Genomic DNA, 23692 nt, shown 5'->3' with positions numbered 1-23692 from the left:
GAAGGCCAGAGCATTTTCCTCCTCCACCTCAGTTAGAGGCAAGAATTCCACCCTTTTCATGGTGGAATGGTTTGAATTGGTTGGGACATGTGCAAATGGTGGAAGTGAAGTGTGAACCTTTAACCTTCAGGTTGGGAGATGACCACTCTACCATCTGAGCCATGCCGCCCCCCAAAAACAACCCTGAAAAAGAATACTTGACATTTTATTTTTAAAATGAACGCTGAGTTAAATTTTGTTAGGGTTAGGGTTAACATAAAAAAAAAACACCAAATGCAAACATTGGGCATCGCGGGCAGGGTTCCTTCTTGTTTTTTCTTTTTGCCATACTCATCTTTTAGAGGGGGCGGAGCTCAGCGCCAGACATTTTTGCAAGTAAACCAAAAAGTCAGTTAGGGTCGTGCGAGTGCATCCCTCCCGTTGAGAGGGCGGAGCTGCTCAGTTCCACTAACCTGAAGCTGATGATTTCTACTTCCTTTTACAGTTGGTATGTCAAGACAGCGCAGGATCAGTGTCATGTCAGAGGAGGGCGAGGCCTAGCTCCTCATCACGCTGACTCCACTCTGTCTGGCTAAGTTCAGATCGCCACTCCTCCCAATGAAATACCATCACTCAATCCAGTGGTTGGGCTTTTCTTCATGTTTCATGTTTTTGCTGCAGACAGACCCTCCTCCCCTGTGCACTTTGGACTACATCTGGAGGAAATTAAAAATGTTAGGAGGAGGAGGTGATGGGGGTGTTTTTAGCACTGGGAATGTATGCTAGTGACATCACAGCCTTATTTAGTTGCCCTCTTTTGCCTTGTCTTGGCTCTCTGGTGCCAGCTGGTTGTAATAAACATCTCACGCCATATCGGTACATTCTTTATTAAAACTTTAATAACCTAAAATTTGAAGATGGTAATATGTGGAGAACAATCCATATACAGACATGGGTTGGCATGATAACACACATGAGTTGTCAGATGATGGATTAAAGCATAATCATCCAGCTAAATGAGCCTTGGCACAAGTTAAATGCACATTTTTTAAGGCCTAAAAAGTGATTGAAAGGTTAAGAATATAGTTTGATACGATTAAAAGACCATAATGTCAGGTAGGGGTCAATAGTATTTCTTTAATATAAAAATAAACTGGACATTTTGTGTGTGCGTGAGTGAGGAAAAAAGACTGTGAAAGCAGAATCTCCAGTCCATCTTTTTAGAACCAGAAAAACAACAAATGTCACTCGTAATTAAAAGCACACTTACTGTAATGCTTCTTTCTCTTCATTCATCGCTCACTGTCATCCTCTCCACTAAGCCCTGCCTCCCTGAGTCCTGCTACTTGAACGCTTACACTTTCCAGTCACTAAAAGCAGAATGGTCTTTCTTTAAATCCACAAACAGTCACTACAGGTCGTCGCTCTCCACCAAGCTACCGGGCGGCAGCGGGCTGCTGTCGGGGAAGAAGGCGGCCTTCACGTCCAGGCCTCTCTCGGTCAGCACAGCGTAGCGGCTGGTAGCCGGACGCACCTTCTTGGGCTTGGTGAGGTTGGGTTGCTGCCACTGGGCTGTGCAGGCGAAAAGCAGCAAACATCATTAAAAAAGGAAGAGAAAAATATTCAAGATGGTACAGATGTTGTCCACTTTACCATATACATCAAGGCGCGCGGTGCTGGACACGATCCCCGCCTCGTTCTTGGCCGACACCGTGTACCAGCCGGCGTCCTCTTTGGTGGCGGGCTGGATGATCATGCACAAGTAGCCACAGTTGTCCTGGTGCATGCTGGGTAGCCAACAAATCAGAGGAAATCAAAAGAAGCTTGCAACAAATCAAATCTGACCCAATGAGTGCGCACCTAATTCTGTCTGTGTTGTGAGTGAGTGATTCATTTTCCCTTTTCCAGAAGATCTGGGGGGCCGGAACGCCGATGACGCGACATTCCAGCCGCACCGGGTGGCCCTCCGCCACGCTGGTGTTCTGCAGCTTCTCCACAAAGGATGGCACCTTGTGCATCTCTTTGGCTGTCCACACAAGTGTTAGTAGCCACAAGGTTTGTCAGCAATGTGCATAACATACGTAACTACATTTGCAGCATAACGTGTGTGCCTCAAAGAGTGCACTGATGCAATGATGTGATGTCAGGAGAAGATAGCAGAGCCATGTGTTGGGATAGTGTTTCTATTAGTGTCAACATTGAGCTTGTTCTAGTTACATTATGCCTTTTTGCTAGATTTTTCCACTTTTGCTGGGTTTTTGTTGGTTTTATTTCTGCAATGAGCCACGTTCCACAGATAGCCCCTACTCCACTTGTTGAACAACCCCCACACATCATTCACCAGGAAGCTGAGGCGTTGCCAGGCAACGGAAGATGTCATGTTTTAATCTCACATGAGGTCGTGACACCCCTTATGATATAGTCATCACAAACTGCCATAGCCGGAATTCTTACCATTTTCCTTTTTAATTAATAAAAATACGCAATATATAATAAATTTAAAAAGTAGAAAATATGACTTTGGCCCCCTGCAGTCTTTGACTTTTTGTGTCCCTCGCTGGAAAAACTTTGGACACCCCTGATTTGTTCAGTGGATCATTGCATAGTATAACTGCCTGTTTACTATTCATATGACAATAAAAGTCTTGAGTCTTGAATTATCATTGGCAATACATTTTCTGCTTGAAAATGTATTTAATAAGCGTGTGAAGCATATTTTGAGCTTAAACCGCGATTGTGCAGAGAGCATTTAGCTTCAGCATCTGAACAATGGAACTTAATTGAATCTAATCATTACGACAGTCACTTTTATTGCAAATGTTGATCCGAAATCAGAGGAGAACATCAACTTCAGGCTAGCAGGAGGGTTTGGAGAGGGAGGAGCGAGCCCTGAGTGAAAAATGGACATTTTAGTGGATGAGCGAGCCTACTGTGCTTGGACTTTAGTTGTTGTATGCATTTCTGCTGTGCAAAGTGATTGGTATCATCAAAGAAATCATTTTGGTTATACAACCATCATACCGTCCCGGCTTTACCTGCTACGATGAGCTCCAGGTTGAAGGAGTTTTGTCCGGCACGGTTGCTGGCGATGCAGGTGTAGATGCCAGCGTCGCGACCAGTCACGGGTTCGATGACCAGCGAGTGCACACCGTTTTCGCGGACCAGCATCTTGTGGGCGGAGTCTGGTCGGATGGTTTGTTCGTTAAGCTGCCAGACGAGGTCGGGGGTGGGCAAACCGCTCACCTGTGAGGGGGGCGGAAGTAAACATCACTTCCTGCCACCTTGAAAAGGTGGTGTGCTAAATTCGTGCTCGGTGTCAGTTTTGCACCGCAAAACCAGACTATCCTTTGGAGGACACTCACTCACTGCAGGCGGGACTTTTTTTCAGTGTGGAAAATATTTGGCTGCCCTCACACGATGTGGAAATAAATGTGCTAAAAATATCACTGAGTTGCGATAGAACGACTTTGTGCATGGAAGTCTGTTTTATTACATTTTGACATTTCAAAAGGATAGCCAGGGTGGCGTGTTGGGGAAAATAATCACAGGTGTGAAATTCTTTCATGTTTACTGAGAGTTTACTGTAACTACTACTAGAATGAGCTCTCAGTGTAAAGCAGTGCAGTCACATGAATAAATGTATTGTTACATTAATAGCTTAATAGGGTCAGGCAGGATTTACTGTATGCTGGGCATTAGTGTGCAGGTGGGATACTTCCTCTTCAATATATAAATAATATAGACAGCTAAGCGTGTCCTCACCTTGCAGTCCATGCGACACAGTCGTCCCTCCTGCACAATGAGGTCGCCAGGCGCCTGCAGGAAGTGCGGACGGAAGTGACGCTCCTGGATGTCATTTTCATCGCCGCTGTCTCTGGACCTGGACCTGGGCCTGTGATGCAAAATTGTCAAAACTGAAGACAGTAAATATACACAATTGTTTACCTTGTTACCTCGTTAACAGGATCGCACAAATAGTTCACCGATTTGCACAAAACTTTGGAGGGAAGTGAGTTATGGGTCAAGGAGGAATTTGTTCATGAGCTTTGGTTGATATTCACTCGTGTATTATTAAAAAATGACTCAACTGTGTACAAACATGAACACTGAAAATGTTTGTGTGGCTGCAGGATTTTAAAAGATTATTTAATCGCATTGTCTACACTTACCTAGTAAGTAATCGCAGATAGAAGTTTCTTTCTCTAATAAGTGTACCTCTTGAAAGATGATTTGTAAAGGACTTAATACACCTAGCAACATGATACTGGCTAACATATTTGCTTTAGGAATAAGTTTGGTCTTGTGGAGAGAGCCATCTGCCATCTTAGCTATCCAAATACGCTTTTCTTTCTCCATTTGTCATCAATATTTGTACCCGCTTGTGGCGCCACATCAACTACCACACCGCTGCGTTTTCCCAAACTACTGTGTAGGCGGAGGGTCAAACAGGACGTGCGCACATTAATCACGTGTCAAAAAAGGCAGAGGCGTTAAAGGGAGTTTGTTTTAACTCGTTATTGACACAGCCCTAATATTTATTATAATGATATTTTATCTATATTTTTTTATTGCAGTTATTGCTACTATTCTATTGGCAATATTGTAATGTAGATCTTGAATAATATTTTTGTGGCATTTTGAGTTTTCTTCCTGACGTGTGCGCGCCCCCATCATGAGGTTGTCACTCCCTGCCCTACAAGTGTCTGTACCTACAACAACAGTGACATCATCACTACGGCGAAAAGCAAAAGGACACCGCCACATTGCTTAAATCTTGAAAGCAGATGTTTAGGTGTTCTTTTTTGTCTTAAGTGCTGCAAGTGCCGCCTGTGATCTCAAAGCGAGGTTTTTGAAGGTGGTGAAAAAGGAGATCTGTCATCAGCACAACAGGCCAACAAAAGGTAAAAACACCACCCTGAGTTCACCTGCGCATGTGTCCTGGCGTCGAGCGCTGGCTGCGGCCTCGCTGGTTCACAGCCTGTACCATCATCCTGCCTGTGCAGCTCACCCGGCCCTGAGCGTGTGTGGGAGGACACAGCATCAGTCAAATGGCGGCACTATTACAGTAGAGGCATTTACCCCACTTCCTGAGTGCACATTGTGCACGTGCTGACCTCGGGGTTGCCTGCCATGATGGTGTAGTTGCCGTCATCATCCAACGAGGCAGCCGCCGTGTGCAGTGTGCACGTGCCGTCTGTTCCACGGCTGATGCGGTAGTGCTCGCTCCACTTGGAGATCTGCTTGCCGTCTTTGAACCAGTACACCTGCAACAACAAGAACATGTTCACATACATACACGTGACATGAGTGCATTAGTGTGATCATAAACGTTTAATATTGCACATGAAAGTCACTACAGTGTATGCATCTTGGCCACCAGGAACAATGTTGAGCTTGAAATACAGTATAAGGTCATTGACAATGTAATGGCAATCTTATATGGAGGCTGGGGGGGCTTACTTGCAGCAGACGTCTATGGTTTTGTGTCAACTGTCCTCTTATGTTTTTGCATTAAATGTTTCATATCAAACAAAGGTAAATATTAGTCAATGACAACACAACTGAACATAAAATGCACTTTTTAAATGAGACTTTTTATAAATGAGAAAAACATCCAAAGCTACATGGCCCTGTGTGAAAAAGTGATTATTTAAAAGGAAAAGGTTATAAAGCCATTTCTAAAGCTTTGGGACTCCAGCCAACCACAGTGAGAGCCATTATCCACAAATGGTGAAAACATGGAAGAGTGATGAATCTTCTCAGGAGTGGCCGTCCAACCAAGATGACCCCAAGAGCACAGCCACGACTCATCCGAGAGGTCACAAAAGACCCCACAACAACATCCAAAGAACTCCAGGCCTCACTTGCCTCAGTTAAGGTCAGCATGGCAGAGTTCCAAGACAACATTAAAACCTCGGTCACACTGCCTGAACTTTGCTGTAGCGTTCTTGGAGCGGTGAAAAAAATCCATCACCACTCGTAACCGTTCACCACAGTTTAACAGAAGATGGCCCCCGTTAAGCCAACGCCATATCCGCTCGGCCACCGCTGATGGTCCCTCCAACCGCTCCGAAAGTTTGGAGCTGCACAAAATATTGCCAGCGGTGAGGAGCGGGCAATTTTCCGCCACGGCAAAGTTCATCACCGCTCCAACAGCGCCCAGTCAAATTTTGACACCGCTAGACGCAAGTTCGTGGACGCTTGGGTGTGCCAGGCCAACACAGAAATCTTGAACGCTGGACCACTGCTGCTTTGCCAGCTTTGCCCGGGCGGTGATTAACCGTTGCACAAACTTCGGTGGAGCGGTTGTAAGCGTTTTACAAGCGGACATGGGATTGCTGGAATGGTGTCAGGTGTTGAAGCAGCGATGAAGCAGCGATCCATTGCAGTGATGAACTTTGGTTTGGCGTTGGTATGGAGGTGTCGGAGGGGGACCAGAATTTGGCTATAACTACGGGGAGAAATGGACCAGGAGCCCATTAGTCTGTTGTGGCATTGCTTTGACTTTAGCGCCTTCTGCTATACAGTTGCTGAAAATGCTTGTGTTCAGCCAATTCCTTTATAACTTATCTGACTGCTGTGTGACTGTATTTTCACACAGTGAAACGATCTCTATATACACTGAAGCTAACCTAAGTTTCCATAAAACGTTGCAGATGGTTTCAAATACAATACAACGTTGGAGTTTATTCAAATTCACACTGAAGCAATGCAGCGTTATGTACAATACATGGATAACTGATCCGCATGCGCAGAACGCCGCTCTATCAACGCTCGCGTCACTGCTAAACCAACGTTTGCTACCATTAAACCAACGCTAAAGCAACGCCGGGTTCAGTGGTGCACCGCTAGGACAACGCCCGTGTTTTTGATTTTTTTTCCCCATTTTGTGTGCGGTTACGAGCGGTGATGAATTTTTTCACCGCTCCAGGGACGCTACAGCAAATTTCGGGCGGTGTGACCGAGGCTTAAGGCTGGAAAACATCTTGATGATCCCCAAGACCTTTGGGAAAATACTCTGTGGTCTGATGAGAAGTTTAACTTTTTGGAAGGTGTGTGTCCCATTGCTTCTTATGGTGGTGGTAGTGTGATGGTCTTCAGGACCTGGAAGACTTGCTGAGATAAATGGTGGTGACCTCAAGCTGAAAGCAACTTGGGTTCTGCAGCAGGACAATGATCCAAAACAGACCAGCAAGTCCATTGAGTAATATTTACATTTCTTTGATGGTCTCAAACATTTAAGTGGGTCAAACATGCATAAAATAAGACATCAGGAAGGGGCAAACACTTTTTCACACCAGTGCACACATGTAGGTTAGTTCTCTGCAACCAGTTTAAAATTAGCATTACCCAAAATGACACAAAATGCCAACATGTCAATGTCATGTCCCACATCACCTTAGGTTTGGGGTCTCCGGCGACCTTGCAGATGAAGGTGACGGGCATGCCTTCAAAGACTTTGTAATGTTTGAGCTTCTGGTCAAAGGAGGGCACCCTGCCCCCCTGGCCCACCGAGTCCGGGTCGTGCTGAACATCCTCATCTGACTCCTCAACCGGCGAACGCTCTAGGCGGAACTCAATCTCGCTGATGAGACGCTGCTCAAAACTGGACACTTTATACTCCTGACGGCCATCACAACAAGCAGAGACACAAAGATCAAAAGGCTTAGGCGGGCTGCGGTGAGCATGATTATTGTCTCGTCAACTTAATCTAGCTTGTTAGAACATGTGCTCACACTCCTTAATGACGAGTCTGGAGCCTTAATCCCCTCCCAACCCCTGCCACCATTATAGCAACCCGCCCTGACCCGCTCAGGTTCTAACAAATCACAGCAATTAATGAGTGCAGTGTGGAAGGCAGTGATGAGTCATCAACTTGATGCTAACCTAAAGCATGCGCTGCTGCATTGACATGACGCACAATTTCTTGACAAAAGCAAAGTGATGAACATGCTCATGTAGCAAAAACACTTCATAAATAGGTGACATGTCAACAGCAACATTCATGACGTGAAATAAATTGTTTGAAAAGAAAACCTTTTGGGGGAAACGTTCTCTATCAGATGACTTGTATGCCTGCCGGGAGATAACAGGAAGTGTGTTCACTTTATTAGGTACACCTGATGAGAGCTCAAATGTGACAGGAGCGCTCTGCTGCTCTTACTGCAAAAGCACTACTCATAGATCCTCTATATGACAGGAGCGCTCTGCTGCTCTTACTGCAAAACCACTACCTATGGGGGCGGCATGGCTCATGTGGTAGAGTGGTCGTCTCCTAACCTGAAGGTTGTGGATTAGATCCTCCCTCCTCCCGTGATCGTGTCGAAGTGTCCTTGGGCAAGATACTGAACCCCCAGTTGCTCCTGATGCTGTGTCATCAGAAGGTAAGCATGCTAGCAGTGTCAAAGTGCCTTGGAGGTGGAAAGGCGCTATACAAGTGAAAGACCATTTACCTTTCAGCCAGTCCAATTTGCATTATTTAACACCTGTTCTCTCGATAAGAAAAGCTTGCTTCTAAATGAATTCATCGTTGAGAATAACCTGGACTTCCTCTGCATCACTGAAACTTGCTACAAGCATCTGGACTATTTGTCACTCAATCAGGCCACACTCCATGGATTCACCTTCTCTGACAAACCACGCTTTGAGGCTGTAGTTGGGGGCATTGCAGTTACTAACAGGAAAGACATCAAGACCACCACCAATTCAACCCCTGCTGCCCACTCCGTTGAAAACCTAAACACTCCAGCCCCACCTCTCAATCATTGCTATCATTTATCACCAGCCCAAGCCTAGTCCTTCATTCCTCTCTGATTTTTCTGATTTTCTAACTCAGCTCTGTGCCATCTCACCATCCATCCTTCTTCTTGGCAGTTGAACCTCCACATTGACAACCCTGACTCCAAACCTGCCACCAACCTTCTAGACCAGGGGTGCTCACACTTTTTTAGCCTGCGAGCTACTTTTAAAATGACCAAGTCCCAAAGATCTACCTACTACTATAAATATAGAAAGCATATACAACTTGTCTAAAGCGGCCGCTAGAGGGAGTCTGCAAAAGTGGCCGCTATAGACAGGTGGCCTCTATAGACAGGTTGGCCTCCAGTTTGAATGTTGACCAGTAGAGAGAGAGAGAGAAAAAAAAGGGGGGTGGGGAATTAATAATAATGTTGACCAGTAGAGGGCACTGTGGGACTGCGTATAAAAGTTGTACAGCACTACTAGGCTTGTGATTATCATGGTTCATGGTTTTAATTCATCCTGAACATGCATATGAGTCAAACAGTAGCACATCACATAGTACAATTCACAATTTTGCATGTCCAAAAAGAAGTAGGAAGAAGCAAAGCTTATTTAATTCTACCCCTCATCAGTTTCACATCAGTTGCAATACATTTATTCACCTCTTGTTCTTCCAAGTGTACTTTTTAGGTCTACATGACAATGTAGTGCAATCATAGCCAATGTTTTTACTTACTAAAAGGAAGCTAGAGGCTTAATAATAACTGATAGAATATATCCACGACCCACAGAACAAAGCTGTGCTAGTAATGTCTTACGCTTGTTTTTAATATTTTACTTTTTATACGGCAGAGTGTCATTACAGCTTTAGTTCATCAGGAAGTGACGGTGGGCGTCTAGAGCAGGAGAGCTAGGCTCAGTGCTAGCTGTGAGTTTCGAGAGAGTTGGGCAGTGTGTTTATGTTGGCGTGGATGTAAAGTCCTGCAGTGTTCTCCGCTGTTAATAAAGCCATTAAAGTGCATCGGCGACGTGAGTCTCTCCTTCCCCACAACAAGCGGCATTACAGTATTGACCAGTGCACACCAGGAAATAAACGGTGTCACTTGTTACAGGCATTGCCTGGACAGCTATGTAGTGGGGCTTGTTTAACCTTTGCCTTGTGGGCAAGCAGGAAGGAGAGATGATGCTAAGAGATGTGTGTGTGTTCTGAGCCGCTGTCTGGTGGCCGCGTTCAATAAATAAAGTTGGCAGAAGCAACAGGAGAAGTTTCCTTCTTTGCTTCGGAGCTGAATAACACTGACAAGTTAACAGACTGGTAGCGAACAGAAAAGAAGACGGCTTTTTTTGTGTCAAATACAGAAGATGAGGACTTTGATGGATTTGTGGATGAGGATTGATGAAAAATAACGTGAGTACATTCTAAAATACTTCAATTAAGTACAACCGAACTCAGTTTTGCTCCCGCTGCCGCATGCATGCTAGTGTATGTTTTTTTTATTGTAGCGTCGCTGGGAGCACGTCCTGTTCCCAGCCTACTTTGTGGTAATGTTTTGGTGCAAATGCTCTTAAAGTTACATGTTTGACCAGGAAATTGCAAGCTCAAAAGAAGACGGCTTTTTTATGTGGAACAACTGACAGTTTGTGTGGATCTTGTGAATGGTTGTGACTGAGCTAGGACTCAGTAATTAAAGTCTACACACGACGGCTTCATTGATTGAAAAACAAAACTTTTTCGTGTATGAAGCTTCTACTTGAGTCGGTAATTTGGCCGCTATATGGTTGGTTGGTTGGTTTAATTTATTTCGAACACGCATATGTCCGAAAAGGAGTAGGAAGAAGCAGAGCTTATTTAATCCTACCCCCTCTTCGTAGCACATCAATTGCTAATACATGTGTGTACATACAAACACGTGCATACATATACAGTATATACACCTACATCTGCACCTACACAAGTACGCACATATTTACATATACAGTATACAGGTACACAAATGATTAAAAAAAAAAAAAGTTTTTATTTTTTTTTCCCTTTCTCCATTTTTTCCTCCTTCTCCTTTCCTTTTCCCTTTCTATTTATCCTGTCCTTTCTCTCCTGTTGATATCCACATCGTCTTTAGTGTTGCACTGCTAGTGACGCTGGGTTTGTATACCAGTTCTTTTTATTAATTATGTCGAGGTTATTGCTATGGAATGTAGTCCTTCTCGTTGTAGTGGTCTGTCTTGTAGGGTGTTTCCTCCATTATGCTTATTATCATAGTAATATAATGTTTAACATGCATCCAGATCACTGATATCTTGGACAACAAGCACTCTTGCGACTCCTGGACTTCCTTTTAGTTTGATATAGATTTTCCCGTTAGTGCTCCAAGTGTTTTGAATCTTTCCTTGATTCCTCAGGTCTCGTGCTTTCCTGGCGATGTCGGAATTGCGTTTTGTGAGATGCTCATTCATGTAGACGTTGGTGCCTCTTAGCTTCTTTCCCTGTTTCAGCAGTGCAGTTTTGAATTCCCTGTTGGTGAACTTAATGATGACAGGTGTGGTGTTGTTCCTGCCATGGAGTGGGACGCAAGTGTCAATACTGTTGACATCGACATCCACCTCCTTCGAGTGTAGGAAGTTAGCAATCTGTTGCTTTATTGAATGAACATCTCTTGACTTGGGTGTGATTTGGAGTCCTGTGAGGACCACATCATTCATTCGTGCAATCTGATCCACCTCGTCAATGAAGTTTTTAATTTGCTCCTTGATATTCTCCTTTGCTTCTTTCTCTTCCTCAAGGGTGGTGCGAAAGTCAGCATTGTCATTCAATAGTGCCTTGATATCATCCTGTAGAATGTTGATATCATTGCATAATGCTCTATTTTCTTCCCTGGGGTCTTTAGCGTCCTTAAGATCAGTACATGAGGTGGCTTCCATATGGTTTATAGCCTCCTTGAGAACAGTGCGCAAGGCAGCGTTATCTTCCAATAAAGCCCTGATATCATCCTGCAGAACCCTAACATCCTTGCAAAATGCTGTATTTTCTTTACGGTTTATCGCTTCCTGAAGAGCAGAGCGCAAGGCAGCATTGTCATTCAACAGTACCTTAATGTCGTCCTGCAGAGCCTTGAAATCTTCCACTGGGTATTTAACCTCCTTAAGAGCAGCACCCAGGTCTGCATTTTCATCTTGCAACTTCATGACCTCTTTTCTTAGTTTTTTGATATACTTGTTCTGTGCTCTATTTTCTTCCATAATGTTTGTGATTGACTTACTCTGTACTCTATTTTCTGCCATAATGTTTGTGATACCATTCCTTATAACTGCATTTGAAGCTGAATGTTTCTCTGCCATTGAATGCAGTTTCTCAATTGCTTGCATTATTTGTGGTAGAGTGATCTCTCTACCCTCAAGGAACTCCTTGGAAGCCTTCCTAAACTCTAGGTATCCTGGAAAAAGGGCTTCTGTTTTTATGTCCATGTCAGAGCCTGAATCATTTTCCTCTTCGAGTTCAGAGCCAGTATCATTTTCCTTTGTGTTTGACATTGTTGCTAAGCAACCTCTTTGAACTTCAGCAGTTCGCTAATTAGCTAGACTTGCTAGCAGGTATCAATGCTTGTATCTGTATCTCTCGACTCTCCAAGTTAAAGGAATTCAGATGGGGGATTCAGCCATCAGCACTGATCCTGCGCTCATGAAGTGTTGTCAGGAAAGCACCAAAATAGTTAAAATTTCCAGTATCATCAACAGAGCTCCTGCCATACACATCCTTCCCCGTCAAGGAAAAAAAAAAAAAAAAAAATGCGGTCAGATATTGACCAAGGGAGACAAAATGGGTGGCCGCTGGCCACGTTAGACAGGTGACTGCTATACACAGGCTCTATAACATGTAAATTTGCAGCGGGGGATTTTTCAGTGGCCGCTATAGGCAGGTGGCTGTTCTATAAAGGTGGCTGCTAAGACAGGTTTGACTGTATTGACTATATTTATTTAATAAAATATGAGTATGTATTTCTGTAGGTTATACATGTATATCAGGAGTGCACTTTCTCAGCATGCAAGTACAAGTCCAAATGATCTACATCTTTCTATAAAACATATAGCATATACAAAATGTAACCAGTAAACTCTGAAATTCTATTGTAATATTCATGATTAGGATTTCACATTCATTTTCAAAGTTTTCAGGTCATCAAAGTAGTTGCTATCATAATTCACTTCAATATGGAAATAAAGATCATTCCACATAACTGCTAAATAGTTTTGTACTAGTGAGTGAGTACTGGTAATATGTCAGTCACATTAGCTACGTAACGTTCATTAAGGCACACACTTCATGTATTACATCCAGTTAGCATTTGCTAGCAAACATTAGCCACATACAAGAATGTAAAATGATGATGCAAAAGACAATGCAGCCCAAGTCAAGGCAACATATTGAAAAGGTTTCACCAATGGGCACATTTTTAATGTCATCATGAAATAATACTGTAGTTTAAGAAGCCAACGTGTAGAAAACACTGATTTCTGTAGTAGAGTTCATGACGCCAAGCAAAGCCAGTCAACAATACACTATTTTTCTACGTAGATAGCCGCTACAAGTGAACAGACAACTTTAGTTATAGATATAGACATCTTAGAGCAGAGTTAGTTCATCCATCATCACAATCATAAAGATGAAAGTTGCATCTTCATGTTAGCTTGAAACGCTGCGGGGGAGCAAGCGCCAATCAGGAGGGGAGCTTAATGTCAGCTGACTGATGTCATATGACAACTACAAAGTGACGTTTATGCCATTGACCCAAACTACCTTGGCTATCTACCGTTAGCTTGCCATCGATGTAATGGCCCCCCCTGGGTTAGACCTACTTTAATGCTGCAATATTAAACACTTCCCAAAGATCTACTGTATCTCCAACTATGAATACAGAAAATTGCTATATTTATTGTATTTATCAATATGATTATTTATGTACGTGCACTTTTTCAGCATGCAAGTTCCAAGTCGCCATGATCTACCTCTTACTATAAAACATACAACATATTAGGGCTGGGCGATATATAAAAAATTTACCGTTACCGATGTTATTTTGTCCATGTCCATAAATTTTGTTTTTTGTTTGTTTTGACTGTGTGCTGGTATGCCGTGTTCCCTTTAAGACGGGATACAGCGTGTGTAGTCACAGTACTCCACCCATCCAGCATGAACAAGAAGGGAAACAGATGACGAGGGAACGGCTGATGGTTCAAATGAACAAGCGGCTGTACAGTGCCAGCATTTCACTCGCATATGTGCCTGGAAATAGATTGTGCGAGTAGAAAAATAAAAATGAGCACATGTGCGACTACGTTTTTCAACCCTTTCATTGGCATTTTGCTGCTGAAATACGTTCATACAAAGTCAAAGTAGAGTAACATGTTGGTGCATCTGTATTTAAATCTACAAGTCTCCTAGAACTTTTGTTGGTTCACATGGGCAACTCACGTTGACGCGCAATGACATCTCAGCTGTACAAGCTGCACTCACTGACCTAGCTAACTAGCTATGTTATCAGTTGGATACTGGAGCTCTGCTTTCCCAATCATGCGCTACACGTTTTGTTGTGTTTGTATGCATCGTAACGCCGCTCCGAATGATACACAAATACTTAACTTGAAATTTATGGACTTTTAAAGCCTTTAAAAAAACAAAACATGTACATCATGGCCAATGATGCAAAATTGCCAATTCACAAATAAAGAGCAAGATAATAAAAACAAGATAAAAGCCTCTCTATAGGAAACCATGATGAGTTTGCTGTTGGTAGCAGTTTTTAAGGATTCCATGCTTTATTTGATGTCACTAATAGATGGTCACATGGCTACAAAACATGTGACATTCTCTTTTCGTTGTGTAAGTGATCATTTTGATGACAGTTATCGATCCAGTTTCTAAAGCCAACATGACACACACATATAGGCAATAACATGACAATGGAATGTCTGGAATTGAATAGAATTGTTAAAAATGAGAAAGTCACTACATTTATAAATGCTATTATTATTATTGTAACATCTGAGCTGACATGATTGTGGTAGGTTGGCTTGATATCAATGTGGTTGTTCTTGTGCAGTGTGATAAGTGGCCATTAGTAATGTAAGTGCATGAGATGTGATGTGGATGTATGTGTAGCTTAGTACAAGTGTGTACAGGATGTAGTATGCCAGGGTGTGTATCATACATTCATATTTGTGGACCGCAGTTCCAAGGACATTTATTTTGGCTTCCACAAAGATGATGTTGAGCAAAAGAACACCAAATGTAAAGTGAGTATGAAAACCGGCGTAACCACCCAAAGCACATTGTGGAAATGCAGCGTTGTTGCTGCTTTTTGGAGGTTTTTTTCAGGAGGCTTTATAGGCGGAGTTGGTGCATCCCCTTACGTGCATTATAGTTCATTGAAAGTAACGTGTGCCAGTTGGTCAATAAACCAACAAAAAGCAGTTCGTTTGCATTTCCTGCAGTTATTTTCAGATGGCAAAAATATATAGTGGTCGGGAACTTATCGTGCATTTATCGTTATCAAGGTAAAACTGCCCAATTTATCGTGATATTGATTTGAGGTATCGCCCAGCCCTACAACATATATATCAAACCTAACCAGTAAACTTCTATACTAAATACTAATGGTTAGCATTTCACATTCACAGCTTCAAAGTTTACAGGTAACCAAAGTCGTTGATATCATTCAGTAATTCACAGTTCCATTCATTATGGCAATAAAGATAATTCCCTCAGCGATGTGTACATAACCTGAGTACCGGTTCATTAGACCCACAGTTCATGTATTAGCATTTGCTATCAAACATTACAAGTATAAAAGAAATGAAGACGGTTATGAAAAAGACCATGCAGACAAAGTCAAGGCAACATATTAAAAAGCTTTCAGCAATGCACACATTTTCCAATTAATCATAAAATAATACTTTAAGAAACAGAAGTGCAGAAAACGCGCAGCAAAGCCATCAATGGAGTTTTATTCTACATAACTTGTTACGATGGTGTTTGTCGCTCTGCTGCCGCCTGCTGTGTATTTGCTCTCTGTGCAGCTTCAGCCGGTGTGGGTGGAGTCCCCAGCACACACCTGCAGGCGATCTCATCAGGCACCCTTCATATACCCAGCGGGAACTAGGAGCCAGTGCCAGATTGTACTCCTTGCTACCTGTACCGCTTCGTCCGGCTCCTTACCTGTTCCCCGCTTTCTGGCTCACCCTTGTACCCTCTGCTCAGAACTATTTCCTGCTACACTATTTGTTGTTCCAGCTCAGGTTTGCCTGTAGTGCTTCTCAGTTGTAGTCTAGTTATTTCCTGTCAGCCTTCTGCTGACAGCGTTTTGTGTTTCTACTTTTGGTTTGTGACTTTTGCCTATGTTGTACTTTACCCCGCTTGGGACACTTTGTGTTATTAAATACCTTTTGTATCTATTTTTGGTCTGCTTCCTTGCGTTGGGATCCACCCCTTGTTACAAGTGGCTTCTCCCACTTGTGACAGAACAATCTGGCCACAATGTAGCCCGCAGGATTGGACCACTTCCGCAGCGCCCTGTCTCATCAAGGCCAGCTGGTCAGCGACCATGATAAGAGGCTGCGTGATCTTACGGACACCGTTTCCGCACTCACCCTGGCGGTCGACAGTATGGACCAACGTCTAGCGAGGGTATGTGCACATCTGCTGCAGGAGGACGAGGCAGCCACAGCTGCAGCGATTACCTCCACTCCTGCCTCATTATCGACACTGATTACTAATTCAGGACGGGAACCTAGTATTCCTCACCCTCCTCGTTTTTCGGGTGAGTCACAGTCCTGTGAACAATTTTTGCACCAATGCTCACTGGTGTTCGATCAGCAGCCAACTACTTACGGCTCGGACCCAGCACGTATAGCCTTTATTATGAGCTTACTTACCGGCAGAGCAGCTACATGGGCTATGGCCGTTGGCAAGTCAGTTCCTGCCACGCGCACTTCTATGCAGACATTTCTGGCAGAAATGAGAAGAATCTTTCATCACCCGGTTCATGGTAGAGAGGCCGGGGGTCGGCTACTAGAACTGAAACAGAGGGGACGCATGGTGGCGGATTTCGCTATTGACTTCCGTGTTATGGCTGTCGAGAGCGGCTACACCGATACTGCCGTTCTTTGGGACATTTTTCGTAAGGCTCTTAATCCTCGCATAAAGGACGAATTAGTGGCTAAAGACTATTCTGTGTCAATGGATGAACTCATAGATCTAGCTATAAGATTGGACAATCGCATCAGGGACCGAGCAAAGGAGCACGCGGAAGAGAGGAGGATTGATACCCGTCCGTCTACTCCGCAACTCGTATGAACCCCGCCGATGGAGAGGAGACCTGCCTTGTGCCTGCCGACGGAGACCGACTCAACACCCACAGAAACCCCAATGCAGCTGGGAGCTCGCCGTCTCACGCAAGCAGAAAGGACCCGCCGCCGCAAGATGGAATTATGCCTGTATTGCGGTGATCCAGATCACCGGCTCCAACGATGCCCTGTTAGACCTGGACAGAGACGGGGATCGACCTCGGGATCGGCCGAGAGTCTCACATCGGTATCAGGGATCGATCAACCCAAGGTTGGGGATCGCCCTCATGGACTGTGAGTATAAGACCCATGCCACTCCTTTTCAGTCTTGCGCACCCCCATACAGACTACAGGTCCCTGGAACTATCATGGGAGGGGGGAGTAATATTCAAGTTACTGTACTCATTGACTTGGGTTCTGATGATTGTTTTTTGGACCCTAATTTTGCTAAGAATTGCAATCTTAAGTTAGTTGAACTACCCTCCCCTAAGGCGGTACTATCCTTGGATGGGCGTCTCTTGGCGGCTGTGTCTCACCAGACCGAACCTTTGTCACACCGGTTGTCGGGTAATCATTTTGAGAGTATCCGTTTCTATTTAATTCCGTCTCGTTCCGCCCCGGTTGTTCTTGGTATCACGTGGCTAAAATTACACAACCCTTCGATTGATTGGAACAGGATGCGTATAAATAACTAGAGCCCCTTTTGTCACGCTAATTGTTTGCGCTCTGCTGCCACTGAGACTCCCACTACCCACGTTGTCGAAGAGAGGATTGAGTTATCTGGGGTACCCGAGACCTATCATGACCTGAAGCAGGTTTTTAGTAAGGACAGCGCTCAAACTCTGCCCCCGCATCGTCCTTACGACTGTGCTATTGAGCTGTTACCAGATGCTAGCCTGCCCAATGCCAAATTATATAACGTTTCGGCCCCTGAACTACAAGCCCTCAAAGACTATATTTCCTCCTCTCTTGCTTCTGGATTTATCCGCCCATCCTCTTCCCCGTTAGGGGCGGAATTTTTCTTTGTCGCCAAGAAGGATAAATCACTTAGGCCTTGCATCGACTATAGGGGGCTCAACAGTATCACTCTCCGCAACCGGTATTCTCTCCCGCTTATGGACTCCGCCTTGTCCACTTTGCATTCGGCTCAAATATTCTCTAAATTAGATCTACGGAACGCATATCACCTGGTACGCATAAAGAGGGAAGACGAGTGGAAGACAGCCTTCAATACACCTATGGGGCACTTCGAATATTTGCTGATGCCATTCGGACTTACTAATGCCCCGGCGGTTTTTCAAAACCTAATTAACGATGTGCTAAGAGACATGATTAATCGTATTTGCTTTGTCTATCTGGATGACATTCTCATTTTCTCTAGGAACCTACAGGAACATACCCGTCAGGTCCGGCTTGTCCTCCAGCGACTTCGAGAGAACCGATTATATGTCAAGGCAGAGAAATGCGAATTTCACACCACCTCCGTGTCCTTCCTGGGGTATATTGTGGAGAAGGGTCAGATACGTGCCGATCCCGCTAAGACCCAGGCGGTGGTCGAATGGCCGACTCCGACAACAAGGAAGCATTTGCAGAGGTTTTTGGGTTTTGCAAATTTTTACAGACGATTTATTCGTAACTTTAGCAGCAAAGTCGAACCTCTGACCATGCTTACATCTTCCAAAATACCATTTGTATGGAACCCCAAGGCTGAGGAGGCGTTTAGACAACTTAAGAGATTTTTTACCACCGCACCTGTGTTAATTCACCCTAATCCTGCCTTACAGTACCTTGTTGAGGTCGACGCATCGGATACGGGAGTGGGAGCCGTCCTGTCGCAGCGGTCCCCAGTTGACCAAAAGCTCCACCCGTGTGCATTCTTCTCGCGTCACCTCACGAAAGCAGAGGGTAATTATGATGTGGGAAATAGAGAGCTGCTGGCCATCGTTCTCGCGCTGCGGGAGTGGCGTCATTGGTTGGAGGGCGCAGCTCTTCCATTCATGGTCATCACCGATCACAAGAACCTTGCATACATTAGAACTGCTCAAAGACTCAATGCCCGTCAAGCCCGGTGGTCCCTATTTCTCACCAGATTCAACTTCTCCATTACCTACAGACACGGTTCACGCAATATTAAGCCCTACGCGCTGTCCAGGACCTTTGGTACCACGGAGGAGGAGGCTGCACCAGAGACTATAATACCTGTGGCTCGGGTGTTGGGGACAGTCCAGTGGGAGGTGGAAAAAAGGGTTTCGGAGGCTACCAGCGGCACGGAACGGCCTCACGGCTGTCCACCGGGAAGACTATTCGTTCCCCAGGATCTGAGGTCGGATGTCATACAGTGGGGGCACTCGTCTAAGATGGCATGCCATCCTGGGGTCAGTCGCACACAAGCCGCGGTGGCGCAGAGGTTCTGGTGGCCATCCATGACGACGAACATAAAGGGATTCGTTGCGGCCTGCTCTGTCTGCGCCAGAAGCAAGACTCTTCACCGTTCTCCTGCTGGACTCCTTCAGCCATTACCCATCCCATCCCGCCCTTGGTCCCACATCGGCCTGGACTTTGTTACTGGACTACCTGCCTCCCGAGGCAAGACCGTCGTTTTGAGCATAGTAGACCGTTTCTCTAAGATGGTCCACTTCATCGCCCTGCCGGGTCTGCCTTCGGCTCTCGAAACAGCGCACCTATTGGTGAGACATGTATTTCGTCTTCATGGCATACCACTTGACATTGTCTCCGACAGGGGTCCCCAATTCACGTCCCGAGTGTGGAAGGCTTTTTGCAGGACTTTGGGTGCATCTGTCAGCCTATCCTCGGGACATCACCCTCAGACAAACGGCCAGACAGAGCGGGCCAACGAGGACCTTGGAGCGGCGTTACGATGTGTTTGCCACCAGCACCCTGCATCATGGTCCTCCCACCTCCCCTGGGTTGAATATGCCCACAACACCCTCATAAGCTCAGCCACAGGTATGTCACCGTTTAAAGTTGCTTACGGTTACCAGCCTCCGCTATTCCCTGCACAGGAGTCGGCTGTGGCAGTTCCGTCCGTTCAAGCCACCCGCGTCGTGCCCGAAGAGTCTGGCGGGGGACGATGGCGTCACTCAAACGGACAGCTGCACGCAACCAACGCCTGGCAGATTGCCATAGGGTTCCGGCACCGGACTACCAGGTGGGCCAGGAGGTTTGGCTATCGGCCAAGGATTTGCCACTAGCAAGAACCAGCAGGAAACTAGCTCCAAAGTTTGTGGGACCTTTTCCTATTGACGTCATCATCAGCCCCTCCTCCATCAAGCTCATGCTCCCACCATCTCTCAAGGTACACCCAGTGTTTCACGTCTCCTGCATTAAACCAGTTTCCTCCAGCCAGCTGTGCTCGCCAGCCGAGGCGCCGCCCCTGCTGCGTATGATCGATGGCCAGCCAGCATACACTGTGAACGCTCTTTTGGACTCCCGTAAGAGGGGTAGATGGTTCCAATATTTGGTCGACTGGGAGGGATACGGTCCGGAGGAACGTTCCTGGGTCTCCCGCTCCTGTATCCTCGACCCCTCACTCATTAGCGACTTCCACCGTCTTCACCCTTGCAAACCAGGTAGGCTGTCAGGAGACGCCTTATAAGAGGGGGGAATACTGTTACGATGGTGTGTGTCGCTCTGCTGCCGCCTGCTGTGTATTTGCTCTCTGTGCAGCTTCAGCCGGTGTGGGTGGAGTCCCCAGCACACACCTGCAGGCAATCTCATCAGGCACCCTTCATATACCCAGCGGGAACTAGGAGCCAGTGCCAGATTGTACTCCTTGCTACATGTACCGCTTCGTCCGGCTCCTTACCTGTTCCCCGCTTTCTGGCTCACCCTTGTACCCTCTGCTCAGAACTATTTCCTGCTACACTATTTGTTGTTCCAGCTCAGGTTTGCCTGTAGTGCTTCTCAGTTGTAGTCTAGTTATTTCCTGTCAGCCTTCTGCTGACAGCGTTTTGTGTTTCTACTTTTGGTTTGTGACTTTTGCTTATGTTGTACTTTACCCCGCTTGGGACACTTTGTGTTATTAAATACCTTTTGTATCTATTTTTGGTCTGCTTCCTTGCGTTGGGATCCGCCCCTTTTTACAAGTGGCTTCTCCCACTTATGACATAACTAGCCGCTACAATTGAGCAGATAACTTTTCTTACAGTTATAGGCATCTTACCACTGTGTTAGTTTATCTGTAATCGGAATAATAAAAATAAACGTTGCATCTTTGTGTGTAGCTTGCGACATCTGTTCACCACTTCATCTTAACAAATCAGGAGAGGAGCTTAATGTCAGCTGACTGATGTCATATGACATCTACAAAGTGACGTTTACGCGATCGACCCAAACTACCTTCACGATCGACCGGTAGCTCGCGATCGACTTAATGGGCACCCCTGATCTCTATTGTATGCTTTATTGTGAAGTGTCTTTTGAGTTTTTAGAAAAGCACTTATAGCACTATATAATATGTTATTACCTAATAATACAGTATGTTATTATTAGTAGTGTTAGTTATTAGTAATGTTAACATGTTACTTTTATGAAATTGATTAATTCTTACAGGAAAAATGTACCTAAAATATCAAGTGTCCAATCTTAAGAGGTTGTGCTGGACAATGAAATAAACGGATGTATCAAAACATATCACATTAATTCCCAAACATCGTTGAAAAGCACCCCACATGACTACAACTTGATTATTGATTGACTACAACTGATTATTATCAGGAATATTATTTATTTGTATGACTTTATTGCCTTCTTAAAAATGAAAACTGGTCCTCCATATTACATGAAACTTTGTCACAGTATTCATGTGAAACTGAACGATGGAATGGTTCTGCGTAAAGGTGGGAGACCTTGATGAATGAACAAGTGACACTGGATGGAGGTGCCACTCTGATGCACTTCCATTGAACCTTTTAGTCGCACAAATAAAATGTATCTTTCCAGCAACACTGGCGTACATAAACACAGCTTTTTATGGTGGCCTCTGCACCATTTTACAACGTTTAGGGCTGTGTGTGTGTGTGTTTGCAGGGAGGTGGCAGTGGCCTGCATGCAACTGGCATTTGTTCAGGGTGCACCTACTGCAAGGTAAAATGTAACTATGTACTTTTAAGGAAAACTCTACGTTTTTTGTAATTGTGTCCACAATAGCTATGTGAGACAAGAACACACATATCGTTCTCTTTCTGTGTGTTCTAAATCAGTGGTCCCCAACCCCCGGGTCACGGGTCATTTGGTACCGGGCCGCACAGAAAGAAAAAATAATTTCCATTATTTCATTTTTTCATGTTTTATTTTGAAAAGTGGCTGGATTCTCTGTTACATCCGTCTCACTTGATGCATGTCCATTGTGGGTGTGCTAACTTTATCTCATGCCGCACAGATAGACTACTACTGTATTTTTATCATATGTCGTGTCAAATGCTGATGCTATGTGGGAATGCAAGAAGGTAAGTTTGGATGACTTATTGAGTGCTAATGTGCACATTTGTCTCAAGGTAATTCATGCTAGCACACTGCCTTTTAGCACACACGTCAAACAGCCATGTAATCATCTCTCTGGAAACACTTGGCTGACTCTTGAAGTGGTGGATGGGGGGGGGGTCAACATTCATTTTGTGCTTTTAATTTGATGTTATTCATGTCTTAGTTTTACGCAATACACTAAGTCCCCAACTTACAAACACAATTGGTTCCAGACGACCGTTCGCAAGTCGATTTGTTCGTAAGTCCAACAAAAGGTACTATGACCAATGATATAGGTACTACATGTACGTGTATACATATACAGTATATGTGTATGTATGTAAATATGAGTTTGGATGCAGTAGTAATATTAAACCAGGATAATTAATGAAAAAAACAATAATAAAAATGATATAATAATACGTAATGATAAATGTTATTTACCTTTGAAGAGGAGTGGTCGAGCATACGTCGTTGTGGAGGAGGAGGAGGAGGAGTTATTGAAAAAAAGGACAAATGGTGGTGGTGGTTAGACTCTTCTAAAAGAGGTAGTGTTCTGTGGATGGTGTAGAATTAAGCAGGCCTATTAACTCTTCATAAACTTTAATCACACCCTCTGTCCGGGTTGTATCATACAACTCTGAGCCTTCCTCCTTCCTCTTCCTTGTCTTCCTCTCCTGTTGATCCCATTAGCAGTGTCACAGTGCCCTCTGCTGGTCAAGCATGTACAGTATAAATATGTACTTATAAGGCAAAACATATGAAAATATAGACCGGTCGGCTTGTGTTCGCATCTCCGAATGTTCGCAAGTCGGATGTTCGTAAGTTGGGGACCTAGTGTACATAATAAATAACATAAATAACATTTGTGGGCACACAAGCCGGTCAAAAAAGCTTGGGGACTACTGTTCTAAATATCTGCCTCATCCTGGCAATTTTTCCACTAAGAAGGCACGTAATTGGGACTGACCTATTCCGCCAACATTGAATATATTTGCTGTAACCGGATAGTAACAATGATGATAACATGTAACCTATAGAATAACAGTATTTTGGTCATCACAAGAACCTCTTTGCTGATTCCACTGAGAGCACAAAGTAACTTACGCCACTTTCATCACCAACAACAGCATTTAGAGCGTGTTGTGTG

At 44.6% G+C, this 23692-nt stretch overlaps 1 protein-coding gene across 7 annotated transcripts in view; it reads right to left on the bottom strand.

Annotated features, from left to right (window-relative positions):
• Positions 1–856: 856 nt before the first annotated feature.
• The window catches only part of palld (palladin, cytoskeletal associated protein), an 88507-nt gene continuing 65671 nt past the window's right edge, over positions 857–23692 (bottom strand). For 4 of the 7 annotated variants that reach the window (XM_054789227.1, XM_054789232.1, XM_054789233.1 and 1 more), the window contains 9 exons: positions 8017–8055; positions 7378–7602; positions 5094–5243; positions 4905–4993; positions 3742–3871; positions 3015–3222; positions 1840–2005; positions 1633–1766; positions 857–1551 (listed from right to left, as the gene is read on the bottom strand). In XM_054789227.1, the coding sequence (XP_054645202.1) occupies positions 1391–1551; positions 1633–1766; positions 1840–2005; positions 3015–3222; positions 3742–3871; positions 4905–4993; positions 5094–5243; positions 7378–7602; positions 8017–8055 (1302 nt within the window). In that variant the 3' untranslated portion in view covers positions 857–1390. The remainder of the gene's footprint in view (positions 1552–1632; positions 1767–1839; positions 2006–3014; positions 3223–3741; positions 3872–4904; positions 4994–5093; positions 5244–7377; positions 7603–8016; positions 8056–23692) is intronic. The other 3 variants (XM_054789228.1, XM_054789230.1, XM_054789231.1) reach the window with 2 other exon arrangements.

Source organism: Dunckerocampus dactyliophorus, chromosome 10, assembly GCF_027744805.1.
Source record: "Dunckerocampus dactyliophorus isolate RoL2022-P2 chromosome 10, RoL_Ddac_1.1, whole genome shotgun sequence".
NCBI classification, from domain to species: Eukaryota; Metazoa; Chordata; class Actinopteri; order Syngnathiformes; family Syngnathidae; genus Dunckerocampus; species Dunckerocampus dactyliophorus.
This window is presented reverse-complemented; position numbering and strand designations above follow the sequence as displayed.